At 38.7% G+C, this 16,114-nt stretch overlaps 1 protein-coding gene across 1 annotated transcript in view; it reads left to right on the top strand.

Moving 5' to 3' along the window:
• LOC141988817 (mucin-5B-like) overlaps positions 1-16,114 on the top strand; it is a 65,472-nt gene that overhangs the window by 16,384 nt on the left and 32,974 nt on the right. Inside the window, exons 9-15 of the mRNA XM_074954814.1 lie at positions 824-962; positions 1,558-1,659; positions 3,148-3,217; positions 3,429-3,566; positions 4,255-4,419; positions 8,012-8,106; positions 13,549-13,675. Of these exons, the coding sequence (XP_074810915.1) occupies positions 824-962; positions 1,558-1,659; positions 3,148-3,217; positions 3,429-3,566; positions 4,255-4,419; positions 8,012-8,106; positions 13,549-13,675 (836 nt within the window). The remainder of the gene's footprint in view (positions 1-823; positions 963-1,557; positions 1,660-3,147; positions 3,218-3,428; positions 3,567-4,254; positions 4,420-8,011; positions 8,107-13,548; positions 13,676-16,114) is intronic.

Here is a 16,114-nt window from a genome sequence, read left to right on the forward strand (position 1 = left end):
AATTTCAGTAAGCTTTTATTCTTTCAGGGCCTGATGATGCAAAGCCTTATACATTTGGGAGGAGCATTGCATTGAATTGGTAGCTGAGTAACAAACTAACTAGAGCTGGTCTGAAACTATGCATTGAAATGTTTTTCCAACCGAATATGCCATTGTGGATAGAAACTGACAAATTGTTTAAAAAATGTGTCAATTGTCTCTGACATTCCAGTGGCAAAATAATATTTCTAAATTTAAAAAAATATTGTTTCTGAAATTTTTGTTTGGGGAATTCCAAGGCTTTGTTTCAGGGAATTCTGAAATTTTATTCAAACTGTTTCATTACAACATGACAAGAAAACTATTTGATCTAGAAAGGAAGATAATCAATCAATCAATAAGTATTAAGTAGCGGCTGCAACTGATTATTTAAAAAATGAAATGAAATAAAAGTAATAGACTATTTCAATCATTATAGCCTGTCACATTATGATGTGTGAGTTTTACACTAGTGCATGTTATGAAGTAATGTAAAAATAAAAAATATTATAAAATAAAATAAAATTCAAAACAAAATTTCAGAATTCCAAAATGAATTTTTTCCAATTTGGAATTTCTGTTTGGCAGGAAATTTTGAAAATATTTGTTTTTGTTCTGATTCAGAATGGATACAAATTTCAAAATGTTGAAATTTCCGATGAAATGGAAATTCTAAGTTTCAGCCAGCTCTACTAACAAGAGGAAGAAGATGTGACTGATTTATACGGACATCTGAAGTTTCGGACACAGATGATATCTCCTTACATGTATTCCGGTTATAACTGTTCCTGTTTGTTTTTTATAGTACCTGTGCTGGGGGCCAATGGGTTTGTGTATCTCTGCCTCTTTCTGGAAATTGCAACGTGAAGGGAGGATTCCACATTACTACGTTTGATAACAAAGAGTTCATTTTTCATGGCAATTGCCATTATGTCTTAGCTAAGGTATGAAAAATAGCTTCTTTAATTTCTCAATCTATTTAGGATAAAAAGTTAAGCTATGTTAGAGCTTTATTGCCTAATTTGCTCAGATGGCTCCTAATTTAACAAAGCACTTCAGCATGTACTTAACTTTTAAGCATGAGTGGTCCTATTTGTTACCTCATAACTCTGGGTCCCATCTGCTCTGTGCTTCTCAGTGGGTCCTTTCTGCATCAACACATTTTAAATAAGTTTTAAAAAAATATTTATTTTTCTAGTGGACCTATTAGCCTAGATTTCCTCACTTTGTCCTGATGGACAATTGTCTGGCAAAGGAAGGTGGATGAGCTGGCCCCTTCTTCTCCAAAGACCCACCTCCAAGTAGCCCTTGGAAAATAGATTAGTAGCAGATACTGAAGGAATGGACCATAAGGGAAAGGTTAATGGGCATGGTTTTGAAAGTGGGAGTGAAAGATAACATTTTGCAATTGTAGTTGGCATGCCTGGGTCCTTTCCGATTTCCCTGTAAATGTTTTAGGGATCTATTCTCCCCACTGCTTGCTTCTTAATTATATGATAGAAAATGGTTCACATACCTGTTTTTCTGGCTTCTTTTCAGGACATTGGCAGCAGCTTTGTGGTTGTTGGAGAGATCATTCAGTGTGGGATATCAAGCACTATGACTTGCTTGAAGAATGTATTAGTCACATTAAGAACCCTTGTAAGTCATTGGTAACTACTTAGGTTAAAAAGAAATGTAAGGACCAGGAAAGATCATCTGGCCCACCATGCCTTCACTTTTTCGGTTAAATGTTTGTAATATTCCCCTACAAGATCAGAGCTCCATTGTGCTAGGCTCTGTATAAAAACATAGGAAGAGGCAGTCCTTGACCCAAAGATTTTACAGTCTAAACAGACCAGACTGATGAAGGTTGGGAGAGGGGATGTAGTATTGTCCGATTTGATAGATAACTGTGGAACACAGAGACTGAGTTAACTCAAAGCCACATAGCAAGTCTGTGGGAGAGACAGGAACCAGACATAGATCTCATGAGTCTCTGTCGGGTGCCTTGATCACAAGACCATTCTTTCTCTAACCCGCATGCTTTTTGGTAATCCACATACTCTCCTACTCCAGGAACAAATCATTGGGGAATTATTGAATTCATTTGTACTTTTTGCTTCAATTATGTTTCCTGGGAACTTCCTCCAAACTACGTCAGACAACTCTTATATATATATATGGGGTGGGGGTAAGGCAGAGCCACCAAAAACAAATCTGAAGTATCACCACCCTTGCAGCATTCCTTCTTGACTGTTTTGAAGGGAAAAGGGAAAGGGGCTTGAATTTGGCTTTATGGGTCTCCTCTGGTAATGTAAATCAGCCTAGCTCCATTGAAATTCATGGTGTTACACCACTTTACACCAGCTAAGGATCTGGTCCATATGTTTACCAGCTTAGTTCTACAGAAATCCTCTGTTTTCTCCTAGGTTCCTAACTTTTGAGATTCTGCCTCTTGCATTTTCCACAGTGGTAAGAGGTTCAAAAAGGATCTCTATCAGCCTTTGCAATCCTTTTCATAATTTTGAGTATTTCTACTTCAAAAACATCTCCTCTTTTCCAAGAAATAAAAAGAAGCCCAGGTCCCTTATATCTTTCTTATCAATAAGATTCTTGAGACCTGACAGTACCTTTGTTACCTTGTGCTGTATCTGCTCTAATCTCCTTTGCGGAGTACAGTCACCATAACAGCACATCGTTTTCCAGATGGAAGGCCTGATCCCGCTCCCCCTTTAGCGTATGGCAAAATTCCAATTGACTCCTCTGGGAACAGAATCAGGCCTGATGTCTGCACAGTGCTCTGAAGATGTAAATTTCCCCTAAGTAAATTTCCTCTATTGTCCTCAAAAAAGTTAAGTGAGACACATGCTGTCGAGGATATTGCTTAGGGTATGGGTTCTCTTTTTTTCCAGTACAGCTCTCAGAATTTTTCAGTGTTGCTGCACAGATCCCTGGACCACACCATTCGCCAGATAATATCAAACTGTGTTATGGGGCGGAGGACTCTTCAATGGTATTGATTTATTAAAGACCCTCCCTTCTGTAAGCAAGTTTCGAAGGCTGAAGTATGTCAGAATGTGACACCAATTCCATCCCTTTCTTTGATATTTGATTGTCATTGTGGAATATTTCATTTTCCATTTGCAGAATATCCGACTCTGTTCCTGTGGAAACGTCTATATCAATAATTTCATTGCGGTGCTGCCAATAACTAGAGGTAAGTGTTCCTTCTTCAGTGTTCACATCTGCCCCAGGTTATCCCACAGCTGCCTGCTGCAGGGTTCTTGCACCTTCCTCTGAAGCATCTGTTTCTGGCCACTGTCTGTTCAGTGAGCAAGCAAATGGAGGTGTACATTTGTAGTCCACTCCTCACATATATACAGATTTGTGCATATTTTCTTGGTAAAGATATATTTATGTATTTTTAGATGGCATCACTATCTTCAGACCCTCTACATTCTACATCAACATCTTGACCTCATTGGGAGTACAGATTCAAGTGCAAATAAAACCCATTATGCAGCTCTTCATAACAGTGGATGACTCTTACCAAAATCATACATCTGGTACAGTATATTATGCTCATGATGTCTACCCATGTTATAATGGTACATCCACCACCCTTCCTGTCCAAATTACTTGCTTCCATTTTGACCTTAATGAATTGAGAGCCGTATTGAAATACCTTGCATCCCTCCAATAAAAACTTAAAGTCTAGGTAGAATTGACTAAATCCTTCCACTCTGCTGAGGTAGATAAATTGAATTTCATATTGTGTGGTATGTGAGAATCTTTTGAATTATTAGACTATAAAGGAAAACTGGTTAAGATATTGGGCCAGGACTCAAGGGTTGTGGATTAGATTCCTACATTTTCCACAGACTTTCTGTTATACCCTGGAAAAGTCATTTGACCTCTCGGTGCCTCTGTTTCCTGCCTGTAAAATGGGGTAATATTCTGTTTCTGCAACTTTTTTTGCCATTTCTTTAGTTTGTAAGCTCTTTGAGACAGGGACAGTCTCTCACTATGTGTATGTACAACACCAGTCTCTGTTGGGACTCCTTGGTGCTACTGTAGTATAGATAATAAAAATTATACCTTTAAAAAAGTGTACTGTGTGAACATTAAATATGCCAAGCAAGACAAGTCTCCTGCTTCCTGGATGGAAACCTAGAGCACCAGAGAGCTAAGCTCATCCCTCTAAATCTCAAAACCCTATTTATACCATTTGATTGTGATTTATCCCCCACCCAGGTCTTTGTGGCAATTTCAACAACATCCAGATTGATGACTTTCGAACAATTAGTGGAGTTGTGGAGGATTCAGCTTCAGCCTTTGGTAACTCATGGAAGACTAGGGGCAGCTGTCCTGATGTTGAAGACAACTTTGAGGACCCTTGTGCAAACAGTGTGGACAAAGGTACTTATCCTCACTGATGCTCCAGAGCTAAATGTCTGTTGTATTTTGGGTAGCCTATAATGCTTTAGAAAACTTTTAACCAGGGAGTTTATGGTCGCAAGAGCTTCCTGTCTTCCAGTGCTATTAGAAGAGAGAACACAATGGTTTCTTCTGGAAGTGGATATAACCTAAAAAGTTTGTTCTTCCATGTTTAAAAGGTGGTAGTTTTGTTTTTAAAACAGAACATATATACTAATGCAGAAAGATGTGGCACTTTCCATTTGATTTGATCACTGATTAATTTGAACCCCAAAGAAGATGTATTAGAATAAAGAACATTAAAGACTAAAAATATATTGTTATTAACATTATGCTCCATATCTTCCGCTGATATAAATTGGCATAGCTCCACTGAAATCAGTGGAACTACACCATACTACACTAGTTGAGGATCTGGCCCGATAAGCCTGCATTCCATAGAATCACAGAATCATAGAAGTGTAAGACTGGAAGGGAACTTTATAAGTTATCTAGTCCAGTCCCCTGCACTGAGGCAGTTCTAAGTATTATCCAGACCATCCCTGAGAGGAGTTTATCTAACTTGTTCTTTAAAACCTTCACTGATGGAGATTCCACAATCTCCCTAGATAATTTGTTTCAGGCTCAACTACCCTTACAGTTAGGAAGCTTTCCCTAATGTCTAACCTAAATTTCCCTTGCTGCAATTTAAGCCTGTTACTTCTTGTGCTGTCCTCAGTGGGTAAGGAAAAAATGTATCACCCTCCTCTTTATAATAACCCTTTAAGTGCTTGAAGGCTTTTATCATATCCCCTTGCAGTCTTCCCTTTCCAGACTAAGCAAACCCATTTGTTTCAGTCTTTCCTCGTAGCTCATGTTTTCTAGACATTTTATAATTTCTGTTGCTCTCCTCTGGACTTTCCAATTTGTCCACATCTTTCCTGAAATGTGGCGCCCAGAACTGGACACTATACTCCAGTTGAGGCTTTATAGTGCTGACAGAGTGGAAGATTTATTTCTCATGTTTTGCTTTAAACACTCCTCCTAATACATCCCAGAATGATGTTGGCTTTTTTTGCAACAATATTTCATTGTTGACTCGTATTTAGTTTGTGATCCACTGTAACACACAGATCCTTTTCTGCAGTATTTCTTCGTAGGTGGTCATTTCCCATTTTGTATTTGTGAAATTGATTATTCCTTCCTAAGTGTAGAACTTTTCATTTGTTCTTACTGAATTTCATCCTATTTAGTTAGACCATTTCTTCAGTTTGCCAAGATCATTTTGAATTCTAATCCTGTTCTCCGAAGCATTTGTAACCCCTTCTAGCTTGGAATCATCTGCAAACTTTATAAGTGTACTCTCTATGGCATTAACCATATAATTTATGAAGATATTGAACAGAACCAGACACAGGACAGATCCAGGCAGGACCCCAGATGATATGACCTTCCAACTTGACTGGAAACCATTCAGTGCAACCAGTTATGCATCCACCTTATACAGTAGGTTCATCTAGGCTATATTTCCCTAGTTTGCTCATGAGATGGTCATATGAGACAGTATCAGAAGCCTTACTAAAGTTGAGCTATATCACATCCAGTGCTTTCCCCCCATCCAAAAGGCGTGTTACCCTGTCAAAGAGGGATGTCAGGTTGTTTTCACATGATTGTTCTTGACAAATCCATGTTGACTGTTATTTATCACCTTATTATCTTCTTGGTGCTTACAAACAGATTGTTTGAATATTTGCTCCTTTATCTTTCTGGGTATGGAAGTTCAGCTTACTGGTCGATAATACCCTGGGTTCTCCTTATTCCCATTTTATAGGTAGGCACTATATTTGCCCTTTTCCACTCCTATGGGATCTCTCCTGTCCTCCATGAGTTCTCAAAGATGATCACTAATAGCTCAGAGATCTGTTCAGCCAGTTCCTTAAGTATTCTAGGATGTATTTTGTTAGGCCCTGCTGACTTGAAGATATCTAACTTATCTAAGTAATTTTTAACTTGTTCTTTCCCAATTTTAGCCTCAGATTCTACCCCATTTACACTGACATTTACTATGTTAGTTATCCAAACAGTGGTAGCCTTTTTGGTAAAAAATGAAACAAAAGAGACATTTGACACTTTGACCATTGCTGCATTTTCTGCTATTGTCTTTCCCTCCTCATTAAGTAACGGGCCTACCCTTTTATTGGTCTTCCTCTTGCTTCTAATGTACTTGCACAATGTTTTCTTGTTACCCTTTATGTCCGTAGCTAGTTTAATCTCATTTTGTGCCTTGGCCTTTCTAATTTTATCCCTACATGCTTGTGTGTGTTTTTTTTTTATATTCATTCTTCATAATTTGACCTAGTTTCTACTTTTTGTATCACTCCTTTTTGAGTTTCAGGTCATTGAAGATCTCCTGGTTAAGCCAGGGTGGTCTCCAACCAAACTTTCTATCTTTCCTACTCATTGGGATAGTTTGCTTTTGTGCTCTTAATAATGATTCCTTAAAAAACTGCGAATTCTCCTGAATTCTTTTTTCCCTTAGACTTGCTCCCCATCAAAACTTACCTGCCAGTTCTGTGAGATAGTTAAAGTTTGCCTTCTTGAAGTCCATTGTCTTTATTCTGCTATTTTTCCTCCTATGATTCCTTAGACTCATGATCTCTATCATTTTATGATCACTTTCACCCAATCTGCCTTTCACCTTCAAATTCTCAACCTGTGCCTCCCCATTTGTCAGAATCAAGTCTAGAACAGACTCTCCTCTAGTGGCTTTCTTCACCTTCTGTAATAAAAATTGTCTCCAATCATTCCAAGAACATGTTGGATAATCTGTGCCCTGCTGTATTATTTTCCCAACAGATGTGTGGGTATTTGAAATCCCCCGTCACCATCAAGTCCTGTGCTTTCAATTATTTTATTAGTTGTTTCAAAAAATCTTCATCCACCTCTTCTTCCTGGTTAGGTGGTCTACAGTAGGCCCCTGCCATAACGTCACCCTTGGTTTTTATTCCTTATTTCCTTATCTGGAGACTTTCAACAGGGCTGCCTCTCATTTCTATCTCAACCTCAGTGCAAGTGTATACATCTTTGATATACAGGGCAACACATTCTCCCTTTTTCCCTGCCTGTCCTTTCTGAACAAGCTATACCTATGTGCACCCAAAACTCCCAGTTTGGCTTCAGTGCAAGATCTGCCCTGGTAAGTGCCACCATGTGTAATGAAATCTACAGTTTGCTGATGATCACATGGCTAATTCTATCATGTCTTTGGAAGCGACTGGAAAAAATTGATTGAAATAAGAAAAATGCATTCTAACATCTGTTCTGCAAACCTAAACCAGAGGACTGATATTAGTAGCAAATGGAAGTGTTCAGACAGGGGTATAGCTAACTGTCTGTCCACTATATCTGTCAATCTAATCACACTCATCACCATGGTTTCTGATTGTCTACTATTTCCTTCCACTCTTACCTGACTGTCTTAAAATATCTTCAAGATGAAAAACATTTTAGAGATTTGTAAAGCCCATTGAGAAAGAGGGAGATTATAAATTTGCATATGTGACTTTGGGCAGTTTATCCCTATTTTCTCTTTCAGAAAAATTTGGGCAGCACTGGTGTGAACTTCTGTCTAATACAAGTGGTGTATTTGCTGCCTGTCATTCTGTTGTAGATCCCTCTTTATACGTCAAGGTAAGGAATTGTTTTAGTCTAGTCCAAAACTTGACCTGCCATAAATGTATTCTTATCAGGTGGGGATTACTTGTTGTATTCTACTTGCTATTTAAAAATAAATGCACTGGTGCCAATGAGGAAGTAATAAAACAAGAGTTTAAGAATGTTCTGCAAGGGTTTGTGGAACCAGCTGGGGTAGCACAAATTAATTAACAAACCCTCTTCCCAGAGCTGCAGTGCTGACATCATCGAAGGTGCTATTGCATGAACAAGGAAGTAAATTGAAATAACATGTTTTTGCCATGCTACGTGAGAAACATAGGGGGAATTACAGTAGAAACATACCAATGTTATTTGTCAGCCTTGCTGCTCTGGATAAAATTTGTAGAGAAAGATGCTTTATTGTCAAGTTTTTAAGATGCGGTGCTAAATTATGGAAAATAAAAATTATAGTTAAAACTCATTAAAAGGTGGCTCTTTAAGTGGTGCCACTGAAGCCCTGATACAGGAAAGCATTTTTGTTTTTTAAGAGTTAGCTTGCCTTTCCTTTTTCCCTTGTCAGCTAGGCAGTTTGCACGGACACCATTCCTTAAAGAGACACAGCCTTCTATCATTATGTCTGAATTACAGTTCTCCTGCTTTTCAGCTACCAATTTCTGCACCCACAAGGCATCAGATGCATTAGAGCTTACTAAGAAATCACATGACAAATCCAAAGTTCTATGGGCCTATTCATAAGGCTGCTTTGCTGTGTAAAGCCAGGAATCCAGCCTTTTCCTTGAACCTGAGACACAGACTGTTCACTTCCAATATTAGCTAATGAAACCTCCTTTAAGCTATCCACTCTAGCTTTTTCCAAAGCAAATTCAGTGGATTCATTTTTACTTGAAAGACTTTGGCCGTTAGGCACCAACACACTTTCCTCAGAAGAGAGTCTGTTTACTATCAACAGTGGCCCATTAACAATCAAAGGAAGCAATTCCTTTTCACCCTGTCTAGGCACAGCTATTGACTTCTCACAGACTTCAAAGATTTCACCCAGAAATTCCTTTCCTTCTGCAATATCATGCATGGCAACAGATTCTTTCTGAGCTTTAGTTATGTCCAGAACCAACTTTGGCACAACAGACAAATCACCAAACACCTGCTGAGTTTCATTTACATCCAGAATCACCTCTGGCATATTAGGAGGATTTTTACACAACATCCTTTCAGGCAAGCTGCTAAACTTCATAGTCAAAGGGTTAGAAGTGTTTTCTCCCCTGTGGCTCTCTTTGCTGACAACAGGTACAAGCTTAGGAACCATTTCTTCCTTGTCACAAGTTTCTACATTGTCAGTGGGCAACATAGTCAAATCACCTTTATGCTTTCCTTGTGTCCTGGCTATGATAGCAACCTGATAAGATGAGGTTGTCATATCTTTACCCAGCAGCACACTAGCAACAGGCAAAATAGAAGCATCAGAATTGCTTGGTCTCTGGGAGCTATTTCTGACATTAACTGAAAGCAACCTGGTTACAATGTCATTATTTCTAGCAGACACAAATTTAGGAGCACTTCCTTCCTGGGCTTTAGTTGTATCCAGAATCAACTCTGAGTCATTTGATAAATTTTCAACCATCACAGGCTGACAGGCTTCTTCTGTCTGCTTTACAGACAGAAAAGAGCTGGAGAAACATTCCCCTTTAACAGACAAACAGCTTGGGATATCATTTCCCTTGTCCTAGCACTTATGGCTGTTCACAGACAAATGCTTGGATAGTGGGACAGCTTCCTTAATAGGCAAGTTGCCACTTCCAACAGACAAACTTCTGCTTTCCACAGACAGTGGCTCATACTGAGCTACTTTAAGTAACTCACTTTTACATTGGCTAGACTCACTTTTACAAGCTTTAGTAGCCAACAATGCATTACTCACCAAGAATGTACCCTTTTCTTCCTCGGTTAGGGCTTTAACCTGACCATCAACTTTAATCTGCTCTAGAGAAACATTTTCCTGACCAAAGAGTTTTCTCTGTGCTTTATTTAATTCCAGATTCATTTCTGAGATACTAGACAGGCATTCAGAAACTTCATTTGCAGACGAACTGCTTTTTTGCACAGATAAACAGCTATCTTTCTCAGACAAACATTCGGAGAAACGCTCCATAGGCAAGTCCTTGCTCTTAATAGACACAGGTTTAGGATTATTTCTTTCCTGTGACTGGTTTATGTCAACCTGACTGAACAAAGCTTTAATATCATCCTCAATCAAAAGATCCTTAGGCAATAACTTCCTTACACCAGCTACAGCTTCCTATTTAACACCATTCCACTCAAAGTGGATTTTGGCTAAAGGCACACTTACAGTAAACTCATAGAGGATTACAATATTCACACTCTTATCTGGTAAGTAATCTTCCTTTTTGACAAGATCTGCTTTAACAAGAGTGATATTAGAAGCTGTAATTTGCCCTAAACAGCTTTTACCAGTGATTTTTACATTCTCTGCACAAGTTATAGGGTTATCTTTATCCGAGCTCACACTAAAAGCATTTACATAAAAGGTGGCAGTGTTGGGGTATAGTTGTTTACACACAGACAACTGCAACAACATTGTTATAAACTGGATAGATTCTATCCCCATCTTTGTTGTTGAGAGGAGCTGGCTTTTCAGGATGATACAGTTTCTGCTGTTCTTCCATTGCTTTTTTGATTTGGATCTTAAGTCTGACAACCCTCTCCTCAGCGGCCAGCCGTTCCATGTGCCTTGCATGGGCTTCTTTCTTGCTTGCTTTCTTTCTTGCTTTCTTTCAGCAGCTTCTCTTTTCATATCAGCTATTTTTTGTGCATGTTCAAACAGCTGCTGGTTTCTCACTGCAAGCATTTTCGCTGGGTCTACTTCCTTATCACTGGCAATTAACAGATCTTTCAGTTCCTGCTCTGGGGCTTTTTCTTAAAAGACAACTCCCTCTGTGAGCACAACTCTTCCAGGCTTTTTCTGTCAGGAGCTTGATCATGGGTCACTCATTGTAACTGATTTGTAACCTTTAAACTCTCCAATATCAAAATTAATTTTTGACAAGCATGTGGTTCTGATCCAAAAACCCAGTTAACCTGTGGTAATGTGTATCCTAGCACAACTATGCCACTGTGACCTGGGTCCTAGTGGGGGCCAGCTGGGATCACTCAATTAGGTTGAGCTACAAAGAATGGGGCAGACAAAACTCAAAGCTGGTGGATAATTCAATATTTAGATTTATCAAGCCAGCATTAAACAGCTTCTGTTATACCTTACTGGTTACTCAGAAGTTCAAACAACACAGTTCCCTTAAAGTAATCCAGCCTCAGGCCTCCATCCATGTACCCACGTCAAATATGATGACAATTTCTGAAAATCTAATTTCATCATATAAAAGAAAAGGTTCTACCAATCCCAAAGGATTGGACACATTACTTCCCAGGTTATTGAATATTCCAGATGTAACCCAAATACACACTTATGCCAATTCTTATTAGCTAAACTAAAATTTATTGAAGAGAGAGAGAGAGAGAGTATGAGTAAAAGATCAATATACATACAGACATGGGTTCAATTCATTGAGGTTCAGATTCAAAGCAGAGATGGTGAGCTTTGAATTTTGTAGTTGCAAAGAGTTCTTTCACAAATAGTCCATAGGTTATAGTCAAATGTCATTGCAGGGTGTTCGAGCAATGAGAACTGGGATCTCAGTCCTTGTGGCCTAAGCTTCCCCTGTACAAAGCCTCAAGCAGATCTGAGATGACAGAATCAGGACCCAATGGTCTTTTATACAGTTTTCTAGCCTCCACTTGACCATGCAGTCCTGGGTAAACAATAGGCTTTTGATGTAACCTTCTGTTTCCTAAACACCACTATCATCACAAACTTTAAAGAGACATATAGACAATGACATTATTTCACCCAAGATTTATCTAAATGTTAATATTCCCCTTTGGTCTCTGAATTAATAGTTATAGTGACAGACAGGAACAGTCTGTTTACCTGGCTAGCATTTAAGATACACACAATCAGTATTGCTTCTAACTTCTAACAATATAGGTTTGCATTTCAAAGTTCTAGCCTATTTACCACGAATGGCCCTAATTACCATTCACATACCTTTCTAACATGACTTTAAAGGTTGGCATTGGGTCATTCAGCCTGCAAGCTGTTTAACCCTTTCTGGCCATGAGTTATATTTTATATAAGATTCGTTGCAATTATATAACAGTGGTAGAAATAATGATTTGCGTGATTATATTTTAATTAGACAACATCACAGACCCATTTTCACCAAAAAGATACCAAAGAAAAAAAGGTTGATGAGCTCCGATGCATAGCCCCATTGTAGTCAATGGGGCTGCTCATATGTCTAAAGTGAAGCATAGGCCTAAGTGTTTTGCTGGACTGGGGCTTTCATAACCAGCAAGGCATTTAAACTAACTAGTTTGATATCTTGCCACAAATGGTGCTAGCTCATTTTCATTGTGAAATGATAAGACTTTTAGGTCTTAAGGTCTGAATAAAAGAAACAGAATAGATGGAGGTAAGACACTAGCTTTCTGTGCACTTTGTTTATACCTAGAAGGTAATCTAACATGTTACTTAAGGAATCTTCTAAGAAAGATGTTATAATACAGATCAGTGCTTCTGAAACATCTTGGCTTCACACTTAGCTTCATTTAAAATTCAAATGTTAAAAAAAAATATATTCAACATCAGCGGCTTTTATATCATACTCCTTGTGGTGAAGAGACATTAGTTACTCCCTATTAAAATGGCAACAAACTGTCCTTAGAAAGCCCTGATTTTGCACCTCTGTAATTATGATACGGAAAAACTGACTTGGCCTGAAAATGGCCATGTTTATTCTGAAGGTAAAGAAGTTTCCAAAAAATTTGAAAAAAAAATCCAGTGTTTTTTTGATACAAGTCACTTAGAAATCACCTGGGATTTTAACTTTGACTTGTCCAATGTGCCTTTGGGTCCATTTAAAAAATGGCTTGTAAGTTACCTTTCAAATGTTCCAAATTATTAAAGCTCATTGAAAACTCATGTGCCAGCTATGTTTAAAATAGGTTGCAATTAACCAAAACCAGGAATGAATTTTGTTGTGGATAATTTTGCTGCTCCTGTTGATTTCAGTGAGATTTATTGGCCCAGTCCTCCCACTGATGTCAGGGAGGACTGAGGATCAGGGTTTCAGTCTCAGCTAACCAAATGTGTGTCATTAGGAGGACGCAATAACCCGTGTACCTTAAAAGTTGCAAACACTGTCCCATAATAAAGTTGAATTTATTCGCTTTGTAATCCAAAAAAGGAACATTATTTGGCTTTCCAATATTGAGGGTTAAGTCTCCCTGGCAACGAGCTTATGATCCTATAAATATTTAAGATGGCTCTTTGTTTCTGCTGCTCGGGGTCTCATCATAATATCCGTTTCCTTGTGTATTGCCTAGAACTGTGTTTATGACACTTGTAATGCTGAGAAGAGTGAAGCAGCCCTGTGTAGCGTGCTCTCTACATACTCCAGAGATTGTGCTGCAAGAGGAGTACACCTGAAGGGCTGGAGGCATGGGGTCTGTGGTATGTGTAACATATTAACATGTGTATGTGCATAGAGAACACATTTTGGAGCTTTGACGCTGTTGAAACAACTATGTTCTGTGCTCACATGCCAAGGCGATAGGTATCTTAGAACTAGGATAGAAGCATACTCTCGGCCAGATCCTCAGCTTGTTGTAAATTGATGTTGCCCCATTGAAGTCAAGATAGCTACACTGATTGAAACCAGCTGAGGGTCTGACCTTGTGTGTTTTTTCTATGGGAATAATGGATGAATTTAGCATTCATGAAAATGAGGGATTAATATCCTTAGCTAAATCAAGGCATAGCATGGTCAGGAATTAGGCAAACTCTGAATACAAAGGTCTCCCAATATATTTTAGTCTTGGCTGCCATAGGATCCATTTCTGCTCAGTTTCTGACCGACAACATCTACCATTACAGTCCTTACCTCTATACAAACTTGCACCATTTTAATTAAACTGATTTTTTATGTTACATTAAAGTATTAGTTTCTTGCATAAAGTGTATTTGCACATATCATCTGAGGATCATAACACACTTCATAAGTATTAATGAATTCAGCCCACAAACTCTCCTGTAATTTAAGTACTAATATCTGCATTGTATAGTTGGGTAGTCTATGGCACGAAGCGATTAAATGACTCTCAGAAGGCCACATAGCAAGTCAGTAGAATAGACAGGAATAATATAGGAGTCTAGCTTTCAGCATTCTGATCTTACTACTAGATATCTGTGTCTCCTATAGACCGTTTCAATAGTCTTTGGGGTATATATGGATAAATGCATTTATGCTTATAAATGGGTATATATTACATCACAGACTTCTTTTTGCTAAATGGGGTTACTTCTTTGGGGCTTGATCAATTCACTGTTGAAGTTAATGGTAGACCTTCCACTGACCTCGCTTGGTACTGGATGAGGATCAACACCTGGGGACTAAGTTTTCTCCATTACCTTCATTTTTATTTCTGCATTGTCATGCTGCCATTGATGATCAGTGGATTCACCTGATTAACTCTTGCTATCATAAGTGCGGTTTGTTTGCAATAATTCTCAAGTGATTGGTATGAGAATAGCTTCTCGTTGACAGCAGTTTTGGAAGATCTCACTTTTCCTATGAATGATTTCATGACTGGAAGCCAATCTGAATATAAAGACATAAGATAATGGTATATATGCAATTTAGATTCCCCTTGCATCTGCTAGTTTGTCTATCTATTGGTTAATTACATGCCTTTGAGGCTACTTGAATTTTCCAGATGAGGTAAACAATGTAATTAGAGTAGTGAGTAGTAGAAAGAATTTAAAATGACAGTACGAGCAATTTAACAAACTTTTGGTACGGTAATTCAAAAGGAACACAGTGTATTCTACAGCTGATTGGAGTAGAAACATACAGCTGTATGTATTATATACAGTGTCTGTCTATTGAAAGCTTTCCTGACAGGTGAAGAATTGTGGAACAAGATGCACTCCAGTGGGTGCCAAAAGTTAGGAACTACATTATGAAAAGCAGGAGAGGGCTGTAGCATTGGTTTAAGAAACAAAACTTCCATTCACTCATGATGAAGTTGGTAATATCAGCTTCAAACAATACCCAAATTACCCTCTAATGCTGGGAAAAAAATACTGATTGTTCAACCTTCACAATACTTCTTTGCCTTCAGACTTGTGTAAAGAAGAATAAGTACCCTTTTGGGAACATACCAATGCTAAGAATAAAATCTGTTGTGCAGCATTATTCATGAGAGAATGAGTAAACAGGCCAGAGTGTGCTCCATTTCACTGGTGTTTCACACTGCTTTGATTTCCAAGGCTTTTTCAGATACTGCAGAGACATTAAAAAAGGACAGACCTGCAGCCAGATGCAAGGCAGTTCAAACCTCAAAGGTTACACATCTTTAACAGTGAATAGTGTAATCAAACATCTTCTTCTCAGAAAACCCCACAGTAGTGCTCTCATCCTTGAACTAGTTACCTATGCAGCAAAGGCAGAATGATGGAGCAGTGTTTGTCCCTCTGATGGCTCCAAAATTTGGCTCAGCCCTCCATCAGATTTAGACCTGCACTGCCAAACACCACCAAGTCTCACTCCCTTTTAGAGGCCTTTGGATTGGCCAATAGCCGTAGAGGACACTGCGCTACCCTGCCCCTCCTTATGGTTATATCCACCATTCTGGCTCTTCCCTGTAATCTGGCATCAGCTAAAATGGCATGAGCCACTTACCCCTCAGGGTAAGCCAAGGTTATTTTACCACTTACTTGGTGCAGAGATTTGAAGATGCCACTCCTCAGTAGCCCATGCAGTTTGATCAGCCTTGCTCAGAAGGATAACTGAGGCCTGTTAGACTTGATACTACGCTTTTCAGTCCACACAGAGAAGCCCAAAGGCTTTGCTTTTCTTTTTCCCAAAGGATGCTCCATGAGTGATTCCAT

The sequence above is a fragment of the Natator depressus genome, chromosome 6 (genome assembly GCF_965152275.1).
Source record: "Natator depressus isolate rNatDep1 chromosome 6, rNatDep2.hap1, whole genome shotgun sequence".
Lineage (NCBI taxonomy): Eukaryota > Metazoa > Chordata > Testudines > Cheloniidae > Natator > Natator depressus.